This window comes from Anguilla anguilla, chromosome 1 (assembly GCF_013347855.1).
Source record: "Anguilla anguilla isolate fAngAng1 chromosome 1, fAngAng1.pri, whole genome shotgun sequence".
In the NCBI taxonomy this organism is placed as follows: Eukaryota; Metazoa; Chordata; class Actinopteri; order Anguilliformes; family Anguillidae; genus Anguilla; species Anguilla anguilla.
In genome coordinates this window covers 33,846,279-33,864,990 of record NC_049201.1, presented here as the reverse complement: position 1 = coordinate 33,864,990, position 18,712 = coordinate 33,846,279, and the positions used below count along the sequence as shown (strand labels likewise).

The 18,712-nt window shown below is 38.1% G+C and overlaps 1 protein-coding gene across 3 annotated transcripts in view; it reads right to left on the bottom strand.

Moving 5' to 3' along the window:
- LOC118211301 (intersectin-2-like) overlaps positions 1-18,712 on the bottom strand; it is a 137,755-nt gene that overhangs the window by 111,074 nt on the left and 7,969 nt on the right. For 2 of the 3 annotated variants that reach the window (XM_035388405.1, XM_035388423.1), the window contains exons 2-5: positions 5,907-5,999; positions 5,674-5,737; positions 3,950-4,116; positions 1,890-1,986 (exon numbers count right to left, since the gene is read on the bottom strand). In XM_035388405.1, coding sequence (XP_035244296.1) covers positions 1,890-1,986; positions 3,950-4,116; positions 5,674-5,737; positions 5,907-5,988 — 410 coding nt within the window. In that variant the 5' untranslated portion in view covers positions 5,989-5,999. Of the gene's footprint in view, positions 1-1,889; positions 1,987-3,949; positions 4,117-5,673; positions 5,738-5,906; positions 6,000-7,373; positions 7,458-18,712 lie in introns of all 3 variants that reach the window. The other variant, XM_035388415.1, reaches the window with a different exon arrangement.

Genomic DNA, 18,712 nt, shown 5'->3' with positions numbered 1-18,712 from the left:
AATGCTTCACCCTGTTTCTCCAAACATACCTTCTTTGGTTGTGGCTAAAAAGTTTAGTTTCGTCAGTCCAAAGCACGTTCTTCCAAAAGGCTTCGGGCTTCTCAAGGTTTTCTTTTGTATACTTCAGATGCTTAATTTTGTGTTGAGGTCGTAGGAAAGGCTTCTTTCTGGCAACTCTGCCATGTAGGCCTTTGTTTAAAATACGTTGTATTGTTGTCCTGTGAACAACTAGACCTCAGTGTGCTACTTCCATTGACCATTTCTCACCAGGTTTCAAGCCATTCTATCAGAAATTTTCCAGACCTTGCTTTGACTTCAACTGTTCCATTTATCTTCCATTTTCTGATAATGTTTCTAACAGTAGAAATAGGTAGGTAAACCAATGTTGCTTCATATTATGTGTCATTGTATCCCAATGTTCAGTGTTCACACTAAAAAACAACCATTTCCTACTCTAACATCTGAAATCAGATTTGTTGGTAATAAAAACGGGTGGTTAAATAAATTAATGCATATTCACGCACTGAAATAATGGTAGCTTACCGTATTTTATTACTTAATTATGTTAAGAGTCATGCTTTTTTTTCTAAAATACATGTACAAGAAAATAAATAAACCTGCTTCCCCGTTTTAAATGACCAAATTTGTTGGTAGGATATGAGCCAGAAAAATGAACTGACATCTTGTTATCCGTTGTTGGCAATATAGATTTTGGGTAGGACGCTATGTGTGATAACCTACAGAACCACACACAAATTTGGCTAAATATCTTTATATCTTATATCTATAAATATCTATATATATAATTAGGAAAATGCAGTTAATCTGCAATTTTTGTTTCCTAAAGTTTGTGTCAGATTCTGTAGGATGGTCTTTCAATCCCTGTGGGTGTGAGTACAACGATGTCACCAAGAAATGTGAAAACACTTCCCAGGTAGTGTGCATCGATGTATCCTACACCGGAGGAGGCGTGGACCTAGTTTGAAGCCGCTTCGCTTGTCTCCTCCAAAATTGGGACACTGGAGGGAGGGAGTAACCATTACTTCCAAGTCTTGAGACTTTATCCTGAAACAGGATGTTGTTTTACAACAAAAAAAAAACGTATTTTTCAATGCCTTAGTTTAAACAGAAGGCTTGACATTTGGAGACCTTGAAAGAAATCACTCATCTGAGAGAATATTTCAGAGGACAGTGACAAACAGCTTTGACTCCACAGCAGAAGGCATTTACAATGAAGGACCTTTATATCAGTGAAGTATTGAGTACTATACCTCCTTGCAACTATAGTTTACACCTCTAAATACCCACAATATGTTTAGGTTACCAGTGGTCCTTTTGGAGTTTTCAAATGGCCTTTCTGGAAACCTGTTTAGACATAGCTCAGACAAAACAATGCAGAATGCACATTTGTTTGTAGTCTTGTCATCAAATTTGAACCAGGATTTGTTCAGTGTTGTGGTAGTGGCTGCATTGTGTTTCTAAGCCAACGAGGCACACCCACAAGCATCTGTATCCAAATATAACCTTTTATGTGTGATAAAAAAATCCACTTCCACTGTGTTTGAGCTTCTGTTACTTTGTTTCAGTAATATTTAGAATAATTTGGACTCTTGGAAAACAAACTTCCAAGGGTTAACTTTCTGAGGAGACCAGGATTATGCCTTTAGTCAAAAAAAGGGTTCAAGAATAATGTCATTTTCAGGCTTGTGTTAAAAAGGTGATACAAAAGGTGCTACAGAAGAGGAAAAAAGCTTGAAATTTAAATAGTGAAGCTGATGCCAATGTATGAATTTTTCAAACAAAAATTTTAAAAATATACAAAATGTCTTCATCCCAAACATTAAGGAGTTCACTGTATGTGTGTAAACCCTCTTAGATGACTCTCTTACCTGCTTGACCCCAAGTCCAGCAGAGACTGTGGACTGGTCATCTCAGTGCCATTAATCCCATGGGGCAAGGAGGAGAAAGAGTTGGATATGGGTGGTGCTGAAGTCAAAAATACAAACAGGTTAGATCCACATCCTGTGTATAGGGCACAAATACAGAACCTTGAGGCACACTGGGCTATAACCCAGCTCTTTTCCTACTGCCTTTGAATCAACATCTTCAGAAATGGGGAAAAAGTTTGAGTTGTTTTCACCTCTTCTGTCTGGCAGATGACACAAGAGCCATTTAAGCCAGACAAGCAGGTTCAGAAACCCCACAAAATGCTGTGCATATTTTACTCTTCTTTTATTCATTCATTCATTCTTGTGTACACTCCTATGATGTTTATATGTCTATATATTTTTTATTTATCATTATATTAATTTTATTTTTATTGAGCTTAAGACAAAAATTCTGTGCAAACGTTTATTTTTTTTACATTATTTTTCCTCAAATGCATACTATATTGCATATACAATTTACAGCCTTTGTCACTAATAAGTGTGTTTTACATTATAATATAATTATAACTAGAAGTAGTCTACATGAAAAAATTAATTCTTACAACAGTTTTTACACAATATTTCACACGTTCCTTGAACAACTGTATATACAAACACTTGCTAATACCATCTGTTTTATATATCGTTCAATAAGAAAACTCACCTTGGTAATGGTCTGTATATTTTCTTTCTACAATAGTCTGTCATCATGTCAAACTTAACATAAAAACATATTGTTCCAAGTATTCAATTAAATAATTTGAGATAATTTCTTTGGTACTACCATTATTTTCTGATATGCAAAGATTGCTGGGGGAATATGCCTATGTGTTCTGTTGTCCAATGTCAACTGTTCTATTTGTCAGAACTGTTACCTAGTTTTGCTTCTCAAATTGTCACGCAAGGTCAGTGATCTAGCTGAGGAAGAGAGCAAAGAGGAGTCCTACCTAAAGCTAAGCATTTCAAAATGCCTTTTAAACCTTATAAACACAAAAAGTGGATCTCAGAAGAAAAAACTGAAAACGGAGCAGGAGAGAAGGGTACACAAGTTGCGAGCTCGAGAGATTTTTGTACGTTGAAAATATGTTTTTCTTCAGATTTCATTTACTGTATTTTGAGTCCTTCATACTTTTACAACATAAAAACTACTTAAAACCAACTTTTTTGTCATTAATTATATATTATGGTTGGGTAGATTCTTGCACCCATATGCTGGAAGAGCAAACTCTGCCCCTGGATGGAGAGCTTGACACCACCCTTAATGAGCCATTCTCTGAATTATCTGGACTCTCTGCTGAAGGGAACTGCCCGTAAGCAGCACTGTGACACTCTGGACAAATATGAATCACAACCAGGTGTAACAATATAAATTACTAGCCTTTGTCAGTTAATTGACAAGTAAATAGTGTTAACTGCATTTAAAAATTATGCACATGGCATATCTTCAAAGACAGCTTCAAATCATCAGCTCTTAGTGGTGTATTATTGACAGCTCAAGTGGTATATTAAGTAAATATAAAGTTTACATATTATTATTATTATTATTATTATTATTATTATTAATGGAACAATGCACAGCAGCATTAATTTAATTTAATTAATTACTGAAAAAATGAATAAAAGAAACAAAATGCATTTCTAACCCCTCAGGAGAAGAAAACTTTGTATACAGCTTAACACGCAAACCTGCAGGGGCCTTACTGATCGGCGAGGGCCCCTGATGCACAATGAGACTGCCATCCCAGCTGACAGAAATACCATCTCTGGGTAATGGATCACCCTGCATGGCTGCTGGACCGCAGTCGGCATCTCAAACCAGATAGTGAGGCCCATTCATGTACTAGAACAGTGCCCCAACAGGATGAGCCACCCAGCAGCCCCAGAGTTGCCTCTTTTTGATCTGCACCACTGTTTTCCACAGCATTTTCAACTGCATTTGTGTCCTCAAAAGAGACAAGCCATTTAATTGTACTGTGTCTCCCATGTTCAAAGGTGGCATCATCAGAACCATGGTCACTTACTTAAGTGTGATGAGGGCACTGCGGAAGGCACTGTGGTTGACTGCTTCATGATAAGGGGCAGAGTGGAAGGCAAATTCTGGCCCTGCAGCTTCAGCTTGATTAGCTTCATGGCTATAGCGAACTCCAGGCGGTCCATCTTCCCATCGTTGTTCAAGTCTGCCAGTGCCCTGAAAAGCACACAGCTTCAATTATTTCCTGCATATTCCAGAAATCAGAATATTAGACTGCATTTTGGTGGCTTCTGCCTGAGCTGCCGCACTTCAGGAAATCGGAGGTCTTAATGCACATTCAATAAAACACGTTACTGCAATTTCTTGTTTTGCCAAAACAAATGGTTGTATTTATTTAACTTAAAGAAAATATAATGAAAACGTGAAAGTGGTCAAAAACTGTACTGCCTCCCACTTCCTGAATGATTTCTGAAGAGCTGGTGCTAATTTATCACAAGTCACATCTCTTTCAGGTAATTATGTTTTATCTATCACAGCTATTATTTTAACATAATGTACTAAATAAACTATCAACTTAAATCACTATTTTCTTAAATGTAATGACAACACAGTTTTAAGGTTATATAACAATATGGCTCCAATAGACTATGAAACAAATATGATCATTGGGATTCTGTGCAGTATTACGGCCAAGTATCAAGAGAATTATTTTGTATGCTATTCACCTCACTTGAGATCTAGGAAAAACACACTGGTGTGATCACTTGCACACCAATTGTTGGTTTAACCAATTAATGTCCTTCTTATTGCAAAGTCCAACTTATTTTTCCTGGTGACTACTGTATCTGAATTTGCCTCCAGTCTATTATTTGTATTCACAATTCAAATTCTGTGAAATATAGAAGTATCCAAACTTGGATTTCATTTTGTACAATGGCATTTAATTAAAGCCAATATGTTCACTGAATATCATGACACGGCAATGTGTTATTTAACTTTATTTAGGTTTAGGTTTAGAATTTATGAAGAAATGACACAGGTATGTTTTAAAATCCAGCTGTGAAATTCACTGTCCTTCCTTTGCATGCTTATATGGGCTGGTTCATTTAAAAAGCTGTCCCCTATTATCAAGTCATGTTCATCACACAGTGACTGCACTGGAATTACGGAATCAGTGGATTTATAAAGAAATGCAATATGCCAGTCAAATACAGGAATTTTTATTAATCTGCGAAGATAATATATTGCAATATATCTCATGTGTGAAGTGCAAATTTCTTGTTCTTTGTTTCTATATTGGCATCAAATGTTTGGTTTTAGTTTACAGGCATTTAGCAGCCGCTCTTATCCGAGCGACTTACACTGTATCCAATTATACAGCTGGATATAACCTGGAGCAATGCAGGTTAAGTACGTTGCTCAAGTGTACAATGGCAGTGTCCTACCGGGAATCGAACAAGACCAACTCCTTAGCCATAATACTACACTGCCGTAGTAATACTAAATGCTATACCTTGTCAAGATCTGAAGCAATTTTATTAATTATGAACACCTTTTTTCTCACTCAACTATCAACACATACATGCCTTTCAATGAAATGTTGGGGCTTTCAGTTTTTTCCAGGTTGCCAAAAAATATAAATTTAAGATAATAATTTCTAAATAACCTAATCAAACATAATGTAATGATATTTTTCAGAACCCTGGTAGGCTCTGCTGGTATAGAACTATGGTTGTTGACCTGTGACAGCTAAGGGACCATAAAAACCCTCACCAGATCTTGGTCAGAACATGAGCTGGGAGGCCGGACAGCAGGAAGAATTTGTGTGCCTGGTCTCCTGTGTAAATAGGGACATGAGTAAAAAACATGGGAACTCCAGAGTAGAGCCAGATAACTTTTTCTCTGAAGCACACCCGTCACATACACAAAGAGACAATCAGACTACTAAAAATCTGGATAATTGTTTTTAAGTTTCTTGAAAAATTGTAAATATATATGGTACGTACCGGAGACGTAACCTTGAGATGGTGAAAGGGTGTCAAACTGCTTATCATATTTGTCCCTCTCCTCTGGAGTAATGGTCCACATACTCTGACCACCTACAGAAAAACATGAGTCAGAAAAGGAAAGAAAAAAAACTGACCAACAGAGAGAAACAGAGTGAGAGAGACAAAGATTTTTACAAGCCAGACAAGATGCACACACATTATCCAGTGTTTGATTCAAGATTAAGTAAGAGGGGGCCAAATATCCCCCCTACTATTTTTTCAGGGGTCACTGTAAAATATACAAAACACCTTGGAAGTGAATTTGAACTTTCATTGTAAAACACAATAATTAATATTAAATTAGCAACACATTAATTTATATTTTATTGTAAAAATACATAACCAACACATCCATCCATCCATCCATTATCTATACCCAGTTATTCCTGTTCAGGGTCGAGGGGGGTGCTAGAACAGCATGCATTGGCCAAGAGTCAGGAAATAAACAATACATTCAAAGTATACATTTCAATAAATGAAATTTCTTAACCCTTTCAATTTGCACTGTATTATTATTATTATTATGACACAAATAAACAGGTGACCTAAGTTAACTATGCAATCAACTGCTTTAATTGAACAATTCCGGTTCTACTCAAGTTGTGAGTAACAACAAGGACCACTGGGTCAAAGACATACTTTTCATAGCATTTTTTCATAGCATCACACCATCTTGGATCAACTAATTGTTTTTATAATGGTCTCAGTTAGAAACTCAATTGTACTAGTGGACCTAGTTATACTATACTGGGGTATATACATAGCCTCGGACATGGGTGGCCTTAGCTGCCGGGCCCGCTACTTCTCAACTGTCCCAGGCTGAGCAGCACAATGCTGCGTTCTGGTAAAAACCAGAGGCGGGATGATCTTGTTACCAAGGAAGCTTAAGGGAATTTTTGGAGCAGCAGAAGTCTTTTTAGGAGGACTTAAAAAGACAAGAATTCAATTTTAAATCATTTACTCAAATCATCATGGACTCCGCGAACACTCGGATTGATGGACTAGTAAGATAGATACAGGATGTCAAGGCAAACCTGCAATATTCCCAGAAGGATATTGATGAAATAAAACAATTGCAAGGCAAGATCAAATCTGTGGAAGACAAAGTGCAGAATCTGGCAGCACAAATCGCGGACCTGTCAGCTGGTACGGCTAACATTACCTCTGAAAAATGTATTATCTAGACATGCTCAACAACAACCTCAAATTGGAGTCAAGAGCCATTGAAATAGAGCACGCACATCGAACGGGGAAATTCAGAGGAAACTCTGACAAACCACATTCAGTATTCGTAATACTTTTAAGATTTAAAGACAAACAATTAATCCTCTCCAAGGCAAAATCCCATCTAAAAAACACACACATATACATTAACGAGGACGTCTCAGATGTCGTGCGAAAAAAGAGAGCTGACCTGGTACCCACCTTGAAAGAAGCCAGAGCTCGGAGTGACTATGCGTTCCTCAGCTATGATCGCCTATGATCGAATGATCAGACAACAGCGACAGCCTGAAGTGGAGTAAGTCTCATAAGAACTAATGAACCACTTAATCAACAGCATCAATAATCACTGTACTTATGCACTCATACTTAACAAATTCACTTTTTACTCATGCCTAATGAAACCCTATGCCGGAAATGTCATACTTGTGTAATATCATCTGTAGTTAGATGTGGTCTATGCAATGGTGTATTTCACAGAAGGTGTACCCCTATCGAAAGTAAACAACATTCTATTTGGGTTTCTTGGATATGCGAATCATGTGCTGTTTTGTTTCCATTTTATAATGTTAATGACAATTAATTAATGATGGGATCTGCAGAGTCGGATATTACTAGAGGTAATGAAAATCATTTTGAAAACTTGCTGTTCAATCCATTTGAAATCAATGACGACAGTGACACTAAATTTATTGATTGTCTGGATCCTGATTCTAATTGTTTTAAACTGTCAAGTAGAACTCCTGATTGTGAGTATTATAATGAAAATCAATTTAAGAATTTGTACAGTAGTCTATCAAATTCCGAACTCAACATTCTTTTCTCAACATTCCTTATGAATGTTCGTAGTCTCTCCAAACACTATGATCAATTAACTCATTATCTGTCTTCTCTGAAACATGAATTCTCCATTATTGCCTTGTCAGAAACTTGGTTATCAGATGACTCTGTAAATTATTATGATATACCTCATTATAACATGGCACCACAAGGTTCTGTCATCTCACCAGTCCTGTTCACCCTGTACACAGATGACTGCAGGAGCTCAGATCCTGAGATGCTGTACATCAAGTACTCTGACGACACAGTTATTATTGACACCACTAACTCCAACAACCGTATCAGCAAGGAAATCCACAATTTTGCAGGGCGGTGTGAGAACTACTACCTGGATCTAAATCCCAGCAAAACCAAAGAAATGCTGGTGGATTTCAGGTGTGACCAGCCCACTGCCCACTCCTTTACGATCAATGGTGATTTGATACCCTCCAAGTGCCAACAACGCCTGTTCTTCCTCAGGAAGATGAGCAAGTTCTAGGTCCAGCCATGCAGTCCTGCAGGCGTTCTACAGATCCTTTGTGGAATCCATACTGACCTTCAATATCACGGCATGGTTCGGAGGGATGAGCGCTATCAACCTGAACCCCCTTAACAGGATTGTAAAGATCAGCAGCAAGATCATCGGGCGGGAACAGGAGCCACTCAGCAGCATCCGTAAGAAACGGACAGTAAAGAAGGCCTCACAAATAGCTGAATACACCACACACATCAGTGGCGGCTGGTGACTCAAAAAATTGGGGAGGACAGGAAGAAAACCAACCCACGGCGTCATGTTATTTTACACTAGTTGGCTACTTAGCTCTACTTTCTTATTTTCAAGTTATGTTATTATGTTCAAATGTAGCAATAATCCAACTAGCAACCTAATGCAAACTTACTATACAACTAAGGTAAGTAATGCACCCGAAGTTTATCCCCATCTTCCATAAGGAACAAATATCATATTATCATTTATACACCGGCTTGGCTGAATACTCGATTCTGATTGGTCCAAGGGTGGGCATTATTTCTCAATAAAGGGACACCTCAGCCTTTTAACGGTTCTAAAATCAATGTGCTACAAAATCCAGCATTCTAAAGCAGTTTAAACAGCAACATTATTCTTTCGCTTTTGAATTGTGGATACATCCCCTCCCCTTTTCAATGTCCAATTTCACAATTGATGGCAACGTTGAATCACATTTCTAGTTACTGTTGCTAGCTTTATTTACGGTTGCCAGCCATCGCGCAAATCGTCCGGAATCGTCCCTTATTTGGACAGTAGAATAGGCGTTCCACATTTAACTCATGGCTATGGGATGCATTTTCATCCGTATGTTTAGGAACGATTGCGTTTATAGTAACCACTGTTTTTGAATAGAATTCAATAGTTAGCTAGCTAGCTAGCTAGCCGGGATAACAAGCATGCCGTGAGACCATTCTGACCTAAAACCAAGAATTGTAATATTGGCTAGGTGACAAGTGACGGCGAACCTGTCATAAAGCTAGCTGGCATTCAAAACCCGTTTCAGAGGGTCTTAGAAAAACATTATGTCTACATTGCGCGACCACAACATTGAAAAAGTAAGACAGTGCTAGGGAGATGAATTTGATTGACTTATGGTTTCATGCAGTTTTAATAAATAATGTAATGACAAAAATGACCAAAATTGGTGCTAACTGTATGGTAGGCTATAAAACGAGAAGGAACTATTTTTTCTTGATAGAATCATTGTTTTCATAGAATTAACAACCAGAGGTTTTTGACTAACAATGGTGCAAATGAAACTACCCACCAGAGTTTTGCTTGACAACGATGAAATAATATGCCCAAACGTCCCCAGAAGAATATTTCAATATTAAAAAATCTAAAATAAAAATCAATAAATATAAAAGTAACCATATATAGTCACTGTTGGTAGCCCGTTGTATACGTGGAATAAACCCCTCCGGGCTGTCCCGTTACTGGAAAATATTGTAGCCTACTTCGGGGCTGGTTAAGCGACCCTACATTATTTTCCAATAACGGGACAGCCCATCGTGGTTTATTCCTTACATACATATTACAACACAAAGGATGAATATAAAAAAGGGACCATGTGAATGAGAGGGAAAGACACATCTAATCACTGCGGGCTCTGGATGGGAATGAACCTTGTGTGTGCATAATGTGTCACTAGAATTAGCATTTTTGATCATGGTTATCTGTGGAACTGGTCGTCCAGTAGTCTTGATCCTTACCTGCTGCGTAATCCACACTGTGGAATAGCTGTGACAACAAATAATCCACAAGATGTTCTTCCCCATCCCACTCCCTGCGTCTGCGTCCATGCCTCTCTGTGACCCCCTCACTCACGCTGCCGTTAATTGCCTCGTTAGCAATAGCAGCACCACTCCTCAAAATCCATCCTCGCCGTTAGCTCAGTCCTTCAGGGCTGCCACAACAAGCTGACTGTTGAGTTGGCTAACGCAAGTAGCTTGCTACTGCTCGATAAAAAAGCGAAACGTAAATCTGAAAAAAGGAAATTTGGACCAGCCTCCTGTGGTAGAAAAGGCTTAAATAAAATGTAATTTGGAAATTATCATTAGACCAACTTGATATTGTCAATATTGTATTCTGGTTGTTGATTGGTTAGGGAGGACGTCCTCCCTTGGAGCATCATTTTATGTGTTTTGGCCAATAACAGATTAGCATGAAAAAAAAGAAGTACATTAAATTGATATAAGAGATCCCGCCCTAAGAAGGACAGCAGGAGCCCGTCTTCCTCTGCCCCCCACCACCACTTCACACAAACTGCCCTTTCCCCTCTTGCCTGCCCAGCAGGTGTCGCTGTTGAAGCATTTTAATCAGAATTTCAATAATGGATTTTTTCCAAAGAAGAGATAAAAAATATTTTATAAATGATACCGAGATTTGGTAATGGTTTATTTCAACCAATTACTCTTTTTATATATTTTGATCTCCCTCTTGCCTCTCAAAAATAGAGGAGGAGCAACCTTCTCTGCCTCTATGGACCAGCCTCCTCTGACACACACCCTCCACACCTACTACAACCCCATGCCCTCCGGACGCCGATATAGATGCCTGCCCCTCAGAACCAGAAGGGCCACATCTAGTTTTGTACCTACCACCATCCGTCTACTGAACTCTTAACCTTCCCCATCCCTACCTGTCCCCTTCAGGGATACCGGACTGATTAACACCCACCCCCCCACCCCCCCACCCCACCCCCCCTCCAGGGAAACTGACCGGCTAACATGCCCCCCCATCCACCACTGGCCCAACGCTCACACACGCACGCACGCACGCACCCACCAGCGCTACTGCACTGGAGCAATATTGCACTATTACTGCCCCTGGCTTTTACTTTATGTTTTTATCCTTAGCTTTGTATTTTAATTTGTATGTGAATGTGTATGTCAATTAAGTATGTATTTTATGACAATTGTCTGTGATTGTTGTATTTGTCTTATTTGTCCACTGCACAAATGAAGTTCCTCACAGAAAATAAAGTCATTTGAATTTGAATTGAATAATGCTGTATATTTTTGTAGAATAAAGAGAATAGGGGGTGGAGTATCTATTTTAATTCGTCAAGAGTTTCATTTAATTTTAAGAAATGATAGATAGATAGTTTTATTTTGTCCTCAAGGAGGAAATTCTTTTTCACAGTAGGTGCTTACATAACACAACAGGTAAGAAATACAGAAAAAATAATAATTAAAGCCGCAAGCGGCGTTGGGAGGGGTCCAAGCATTGGCACCATCGCGCCCCCTATGGAGCGATTTTAATATGGCTGTGTCCTCATGATCATATACCTTCACCCAACAAATCTACTGAATATCATGATGAACAATGGATTGGAATATGTGTCTGACGTAATAAAATATTGATGACTTATGGCCAAATTTGTGCTAAGACATGCTGTCTGATGACTTGGTTGTGTCACCATGGATGTGTCCTGGCCGCTTCCCGTAAAGGCCTTTACTATGACACTAGTGTTGTCACGATACCAAAATTTTGACTTTGATACTAATACCAGGTTTAGTATCACGATACTCAATACTGAAATAATACTTGAAACTTAAACCATGCTGATTCGATACTCGGTACCTAACGATACTGAAATGACCTTAATAGATCAGAAACGTAATGTCCACAAGGGTTGACTTCATTTTCGAATTCATGGTTTATTAACAACCTTTAAGTTGAAGCCTCTTCAACATACTAATATGCATAGGCCTATAGTGTTACAACACTGAACAATAGAAAAATATGTTAAATATATTTCAAAAATTAAACAGTTGTGAACTAAATAATCTTCAAAACAGGTCTTTCACCTTTAAATAGATTTAAAAACAGCATATTGTAATAATAATACAGCATGTATCTATAATAAAATATTTCCAAATTGGAACACCTATTGCTACTGAAGTGAACTGAGTCAAAGCTTGCGCTGTATCAGGGAAGTGAATGCACAAGCGCAGGTCACCTCACTTGGCAACCTTAGTTGCTACTGCCATCTAACGAAGATTCTGACAAACTACACTTTTCATCCTCTAAATCAGTAATGCGGGAGACACATTTCCCTGGCTTTTACATTTGACTCAGAACTACCGAACGTCGGAAAATTCAAATACGAAACCGTTTTTTTTTTTTTTTTAAGTACAGAGAAAGTGCTGAAGTTTTGGTATACCGTGCAACACTACGTCAGACACATATTCCAATCCATTGCTCAGTTTAGCAGAGAATGCACATTTCAGAGCGCCACAGAGACAGATAAAATAATAACACGAGTGCACATTTCAAAAAATAAATACGACATTGAGAAAAAACGGAAATAAAAGACCTAATATCAACTCGCCATCTGCTTGCTTCGCGCAAAGTAGCCTATCGTTTTATTTATTTAGACATTGGTGGATAAGAAAAATTTGGTTACGCTGACCTATAAAACGCTATCCCAAAAGCAAAATCATACATGTTATACATCGTTAGAAAGCTTATACTCTCACCTACTGAATAAATGAACTGTCAATGGAGCCAAATTGTACGAAAAACGGCGACAACGCCGTAAGCAACAGGAATCACAAACGGATTGTCCAAGACAATATATGACCACTCAGTCGCAAAAGGGACATCTCTACGCGTAAAACCAATGGTAAGATTGTATATTTATTCAATGTTTAGTCCCAGATATTGACTGCAGAATGACATGGTATAATGTAAAAAACAAAATTGTCTCGTTTATTTCGTTATTCAGTGAGCAGCATATTTTAGGGCTAATGTCGGGTTTATCTTGTTGCTACGGAATATTGCATTACATTACAGGCATTTGGCAGACGCTCTTATCCAGAGCGACGTACAACAAAATGTATTACCATAACGAGGAACAAGTGTGTCGAAAACCCTGGAGAGAAATACCGTTCGAAGTGCAGGGAACAACCGCATAATTCAACTTGGACCCTGTAGTTTAAACTGATTAACGCTAACACAAACAAGAACAGCAACAACGCAGTCTATGAGAACATTCAAGCAATAGTTAAGACGAGTTAAGACTAAGTCACCTACGGAACAACTACCTAGTTACAACCCTAAGTTTACAGTCAATTTAGAAATTAAATTGAGAATACGATTTCTCTCAGCATAATGACGGATTTAAAGACTAAACGAACTCACCCGATAGTGTCTTCAAATGGACCGTATTATTTATTTAGACATTGGAAGACTACAGCATAAATTGCGTCTTTAATATTAAATATTAGTAATTGCAGCGAGAAACTGCAGCTGTAGGTCGTTATGTTATGGTAGCAACGGAACGAAGCGGACTATATATGTATTAGGCTACCGTCATTGTTTCATTATACCAGCGTGTTTTCGCGCGTTTGCACGGAAACTCAGAACCTATCAATGAAATGGTTTAGCTATTTCTCAGCATAATGACAGATTTAAAGACTTAACGAACTCACCCGATACTGTCTTCAAATGGATCCATGCCAAAGAAAAGTAATTACTCATCCTCTCAAAGCTTTATCGTAGCGTATTATTTATTTAGACATTGACAGAGTACAGCATAAATTGCGTCTTTTGTGAATATTCAATGTTAGAAATTGCAGCGAGAAACTGCAGCTGTAGACACAAAATAGTCTGTTATGTTATGGTAGCAACGGAACGAAGCGGACTATATATGTATTACCGTCATTGTTTCATTATACCAGCGTGTTTTCGCGCGTTTGCACAGAAACTCAGAACCTATCAATGAAATGGTTTAGCTATTTCTCAGCATAATGACAGATTTAAAGACTTAACGAACTCACCCGATACTGTCTTCAAATGGATCCATGCCAAAGAAAAGTAATTATTCATCCTCTCAGAAAGCTTTTACTAAGAAACTTTGGGTAGCCTATCCTAGCATGCACGCTAGGTGGCACTGTCAGACCGTCTCCTCACAGCTAAAAACTAGACCTACGGTGTCGGATTACTTGCGTCGCCATGGTTGTCGCTTGCCGTAAAGACGTTTACTCGATGTCGTAATCGTTTAGATTTGGAGCTCCAGCTTTTCCGCACCCCACCTAATGAAAAAGTCCAAATGGCGGGCAAATAATATGGCGGACATAGGTGGTCCCAATAGCAAAGTTGTAGAGCACATTCAGGTGCATAGGTCGATTAAGTTTTGTGTTGATCGGACTTATGGTGTGGCAGTTATGGCCTTTTAAAGTATGACCCTTTGTTATAGCGCCACCATCTGGTCGACATAGGTGATTTGTAGTGGCTGAGTAGTGTGGGGCCATAGCAACCCACCTACCAAATTTGGTTGGTCTACAACTTATGGTTGCTGAGCCTCAGACATTTGAGCGGAGAAAGCTTCCACGCCCCAACTAAAAATTCAAAATGGCGGGCAAACAATATGGCGGACATAGGTGGTCCCAATGGCAAAGTTATAGAGCACGTTCAGATGCATATGTCGATGAAGTTTTGTGTTGATCGGACTTATGGTGTGGCAGTTATGGCCTTTAAAAGTATGACCCTTTGTTATAGCGCCACCATCTGGCCGACATAGGTGATTTTTAGTGCCTGAGTAGTGGGGGGGCCATAGGAACCCACCTACCAAATTTGGTTGCTGTAGGACTTATGGTTGCTGAGCCTCAGACACTTTTAGCGGAGAAAAATAATAATAATAATAATAATAATAATAATAATAATAATAATAATAATCCTAACAGATACAATAGGGTTCCACCAGCTTCGCTGCTTGGACCCCTAATAAGGTGACTTAGGTGCATTAACTGTCTTAACTACTGCTTGTATTTTTTCCATAGATTGCGTTGTTGCCGTTCTCTTGTGTTAGTGTTAATCAGTTTAACCTTCAGGGTCCAAGTTGAACAATGCGGTTGTTCCCTGCACTTGGACCGGTACTTCTCCCTAGGGGTTTCGTCATACTTGTTCCTGGTTATGGTTATACACTTTGTTGTACGTCGCTCTGGATAAGAGCGTCTGCCAAATGCCTGTAATGTAATGTAATGTAATAATAATAATAATAATATTAATCCGAACAGATACAATAGGGTTCCACCAGCTTCGCTGCTTGGACCCCTAATAATCCTAACGGATACAACAGGGTTCCACCAGCTTCGCTGCTTGGACCCCTAATAATAATCCTAACGAATACAATAGGGTTCCACCAGCTTCGCTGCTTGGACCCCTAATAATACAGAATTATACAAAATACGGGATTCAAAGCACACTTACTTACAGGGCGTTACACAACAGAGACAAAGGCATGACTTAACATTCTACATACCCCAGACTGGGTTTCTTGTCACTTGTGCGGAGGTTGCTTATTCAGAGCTTGTATGGCTGTGGGAACAAAGCTCTTGCTAAAACGGGATCTTGCTCTCAAGTCAGACAGTAATGAAATGGAATTACTCTTTTTGGAAATCCCATCATGTTCCCTTTTTAGTGGGAAGAACGTGATTATTGGCTGTGTATATCGCCCTCTGGACACAAGTATCAGTATTTTCAATGATGCTCTTGCATCAACTCTAGATGTCATAAATAATGAGGGAAAAATTTGCTTTCTTTTAGGCGATTTTAACTTAGATCTATTTAAAAATGAGAGTTATTTAAAGACAGCTGATTTTCTAAATACCCTATACTCCAGCTATTTATATCCTCTCATCTACAAACCCTTAAGAGTGACAGATAGATCTGCTACACTAATTGATAATATTTTTACAAATTCTTTGGGAAATGTGGCAAAAACTGGATTGCTTTTAACAGATATCTCTGACCACTTTCCAATATTTCAGCTAACATGGTCTATTGTGAAGCACCAGGAAGGAGCTAACAAAAATGTAAAATGTAGAATGTTTAACAAAAGAAATGCTGAGCACTTTAGGATGTTGGTTGATAATATTTCATGGGATAATGTTTACAGCCAACCTGATACAGATTTGGCATATCAAACGTTCCACTCTTTATTCAATTCTACAAGTCTTTAATACTTGTTTACCACTAGTAAAAAAAAAGAAAATATCTGATAGCAACTATGGTTTACCCCTGGTCTCCAAAAATACTCAATAATCAAAAACAAACTATACAAAAAATTTACATTAAATCCAACACCTTTGAATTCTGTAAATCATAAAAAATACTAAAATAAATTCACCCATTTACTTCGTATAGCTAAAAAGAAATACTATACCGACAAATTTAAAGAATCATCTTCCAATATTAAAGCAACAAGGGAAATCATCAATCAACTACTTAATAAGGGAAAGTCGTCTACAACTCTCTCTTTCCCAATTTACTAAATTTAAAAATGGTGTTTTACTGACCCTTTGGAAATTTCTTGTGAATTTAACAATTTCTTTGCACATGTTAGTGCTTTTCTAGCTGAAAAGATAGAAATTACCGATGGGAGTCCTTTGGAATATATCAAAAGTGATTACCCTGTTTTAACTCAGTTTGATCCACCCAATGTTATAGAAATTAAGGATATAATTAGTAACTTGAAAAACTCAGCAGCAGGTCATGATGAGATTAGTGCATCTGGTCTGTAATAAAATAATGAAGTCAGTTGGTATCATCAGAAAAATATCCAGGCTGGTTAATCAATCAGGTCTCTTAACACTTTATTACAGTTTAATTCACCCATATCTTCTTTATGGAAATATTGTAGGTGCAAGTACATATGTCTCCAGTCTCCACAACATTCACCTTATACAGAAAAACTTGTTAGGTTGGCTACATTTTCTAACAGACTTGAACCATCTCTTCCTCTGTTTAATAGGCTTAAAATACTCACAATAATGGGATATTAACACACTCAAATATGTACCTTTATCTATAAATACATATATCTCCCTGACACCCTCCCCACACCCTGCAAGGTATGCTTCCAGTTCAATTCTAATATACACACATATAATACAAGACATTCAGATTACCTTCAATGCCTTTTACTAACAAAGTGAATGTAAACTTTTGACCCACTGAAAATCTGATATAGTACATAAAAGCTGAATTAACTATGTCTCTTAGAAATTATTCTGAAATGACCTCTTATGGAAATAAAGTAGATCCTCCAATTGACTTAACACAGGAAATGTATGGTAACATGAAATGTGTGGAGTTGTGAAAATTGAGTTATAATGTCTCTAGCCTAGGTGTATGTACACTTTTGGTCTCAAATGTATGCCAGTACAGCTGTGAAAAATGCTGCTCACTGAAATAAACAAATAGCCGCTTGCCGTAAAGGCCTTTACTATGTCGTAACACTTAGATGGCCCGGCGTGTATGTACAGCTGCAGCGCTTCCATGCCACAACTAAAAAAGGCGTCACCCTAGTGTTGTCACAATACCAAAATTTTGAATTTGATACCGATACCACGTTTAGTATCACGATACTCGATACTGAAACGATACTGATTCAATACTCGGTACCTAACGATACTGAAATTACCTTAATAGATCAGAAACGTAATGTCCACAAGGGTTGACCTCATTTTCGAACTCACAGTTTATTAAAAACCTGGTTCATTAACAACCTTTAAAGGAGTAACATGGTGGTTGAATGTGACACTTGCCAGTTGTCTTTAGGCAACAACAAAACAAATGTGCATAATTTTTTTATTATTCAGTCATTTAAATGTATTTTAAAATGTATTTTTCTAAGCCTAAATTCCCCACTATAAAAGTTCACCCGAACTGGCTGGGCGTGGTAATGAGAACTGTCAGATAGCTATGATTGACAGACCGTGCCCCGTTACCATAGCTACCTCCATGATACGCACTTATCTTGGGAAACTGAATTTTCACAAGCTAGCTAACTTAGTATATAAAGTATCCACAGCTAAGAACGTTGACTTATATCCAATAATAATTTTTGCTAGCTAGCTAGCTAGCTAGCCAGCCAAGTTAAGATAAAACCACAACTATAACGTCCTTATGAAAGCAAACTAGCTAGCTAACGTTATCGATAACATTACATTATGAAAGCAAACTACATAGCTAGCTAACTATAAATGAATATGACCAACCAGAGATTGTCTAATAGTCCTTAAAAGGCACTCTAATAAGTGAACCTAACGTTAGTCAAATATTTGCATCATCTTGCCTGTAAGCCAGCGGCACAAACTATGGGTCACGAGTTATCCATTTAGAATGAGCTATCACAGCAATCTGACTGACTGTAGGGATGGCAAAACGTAGTTTTAGAATGTCG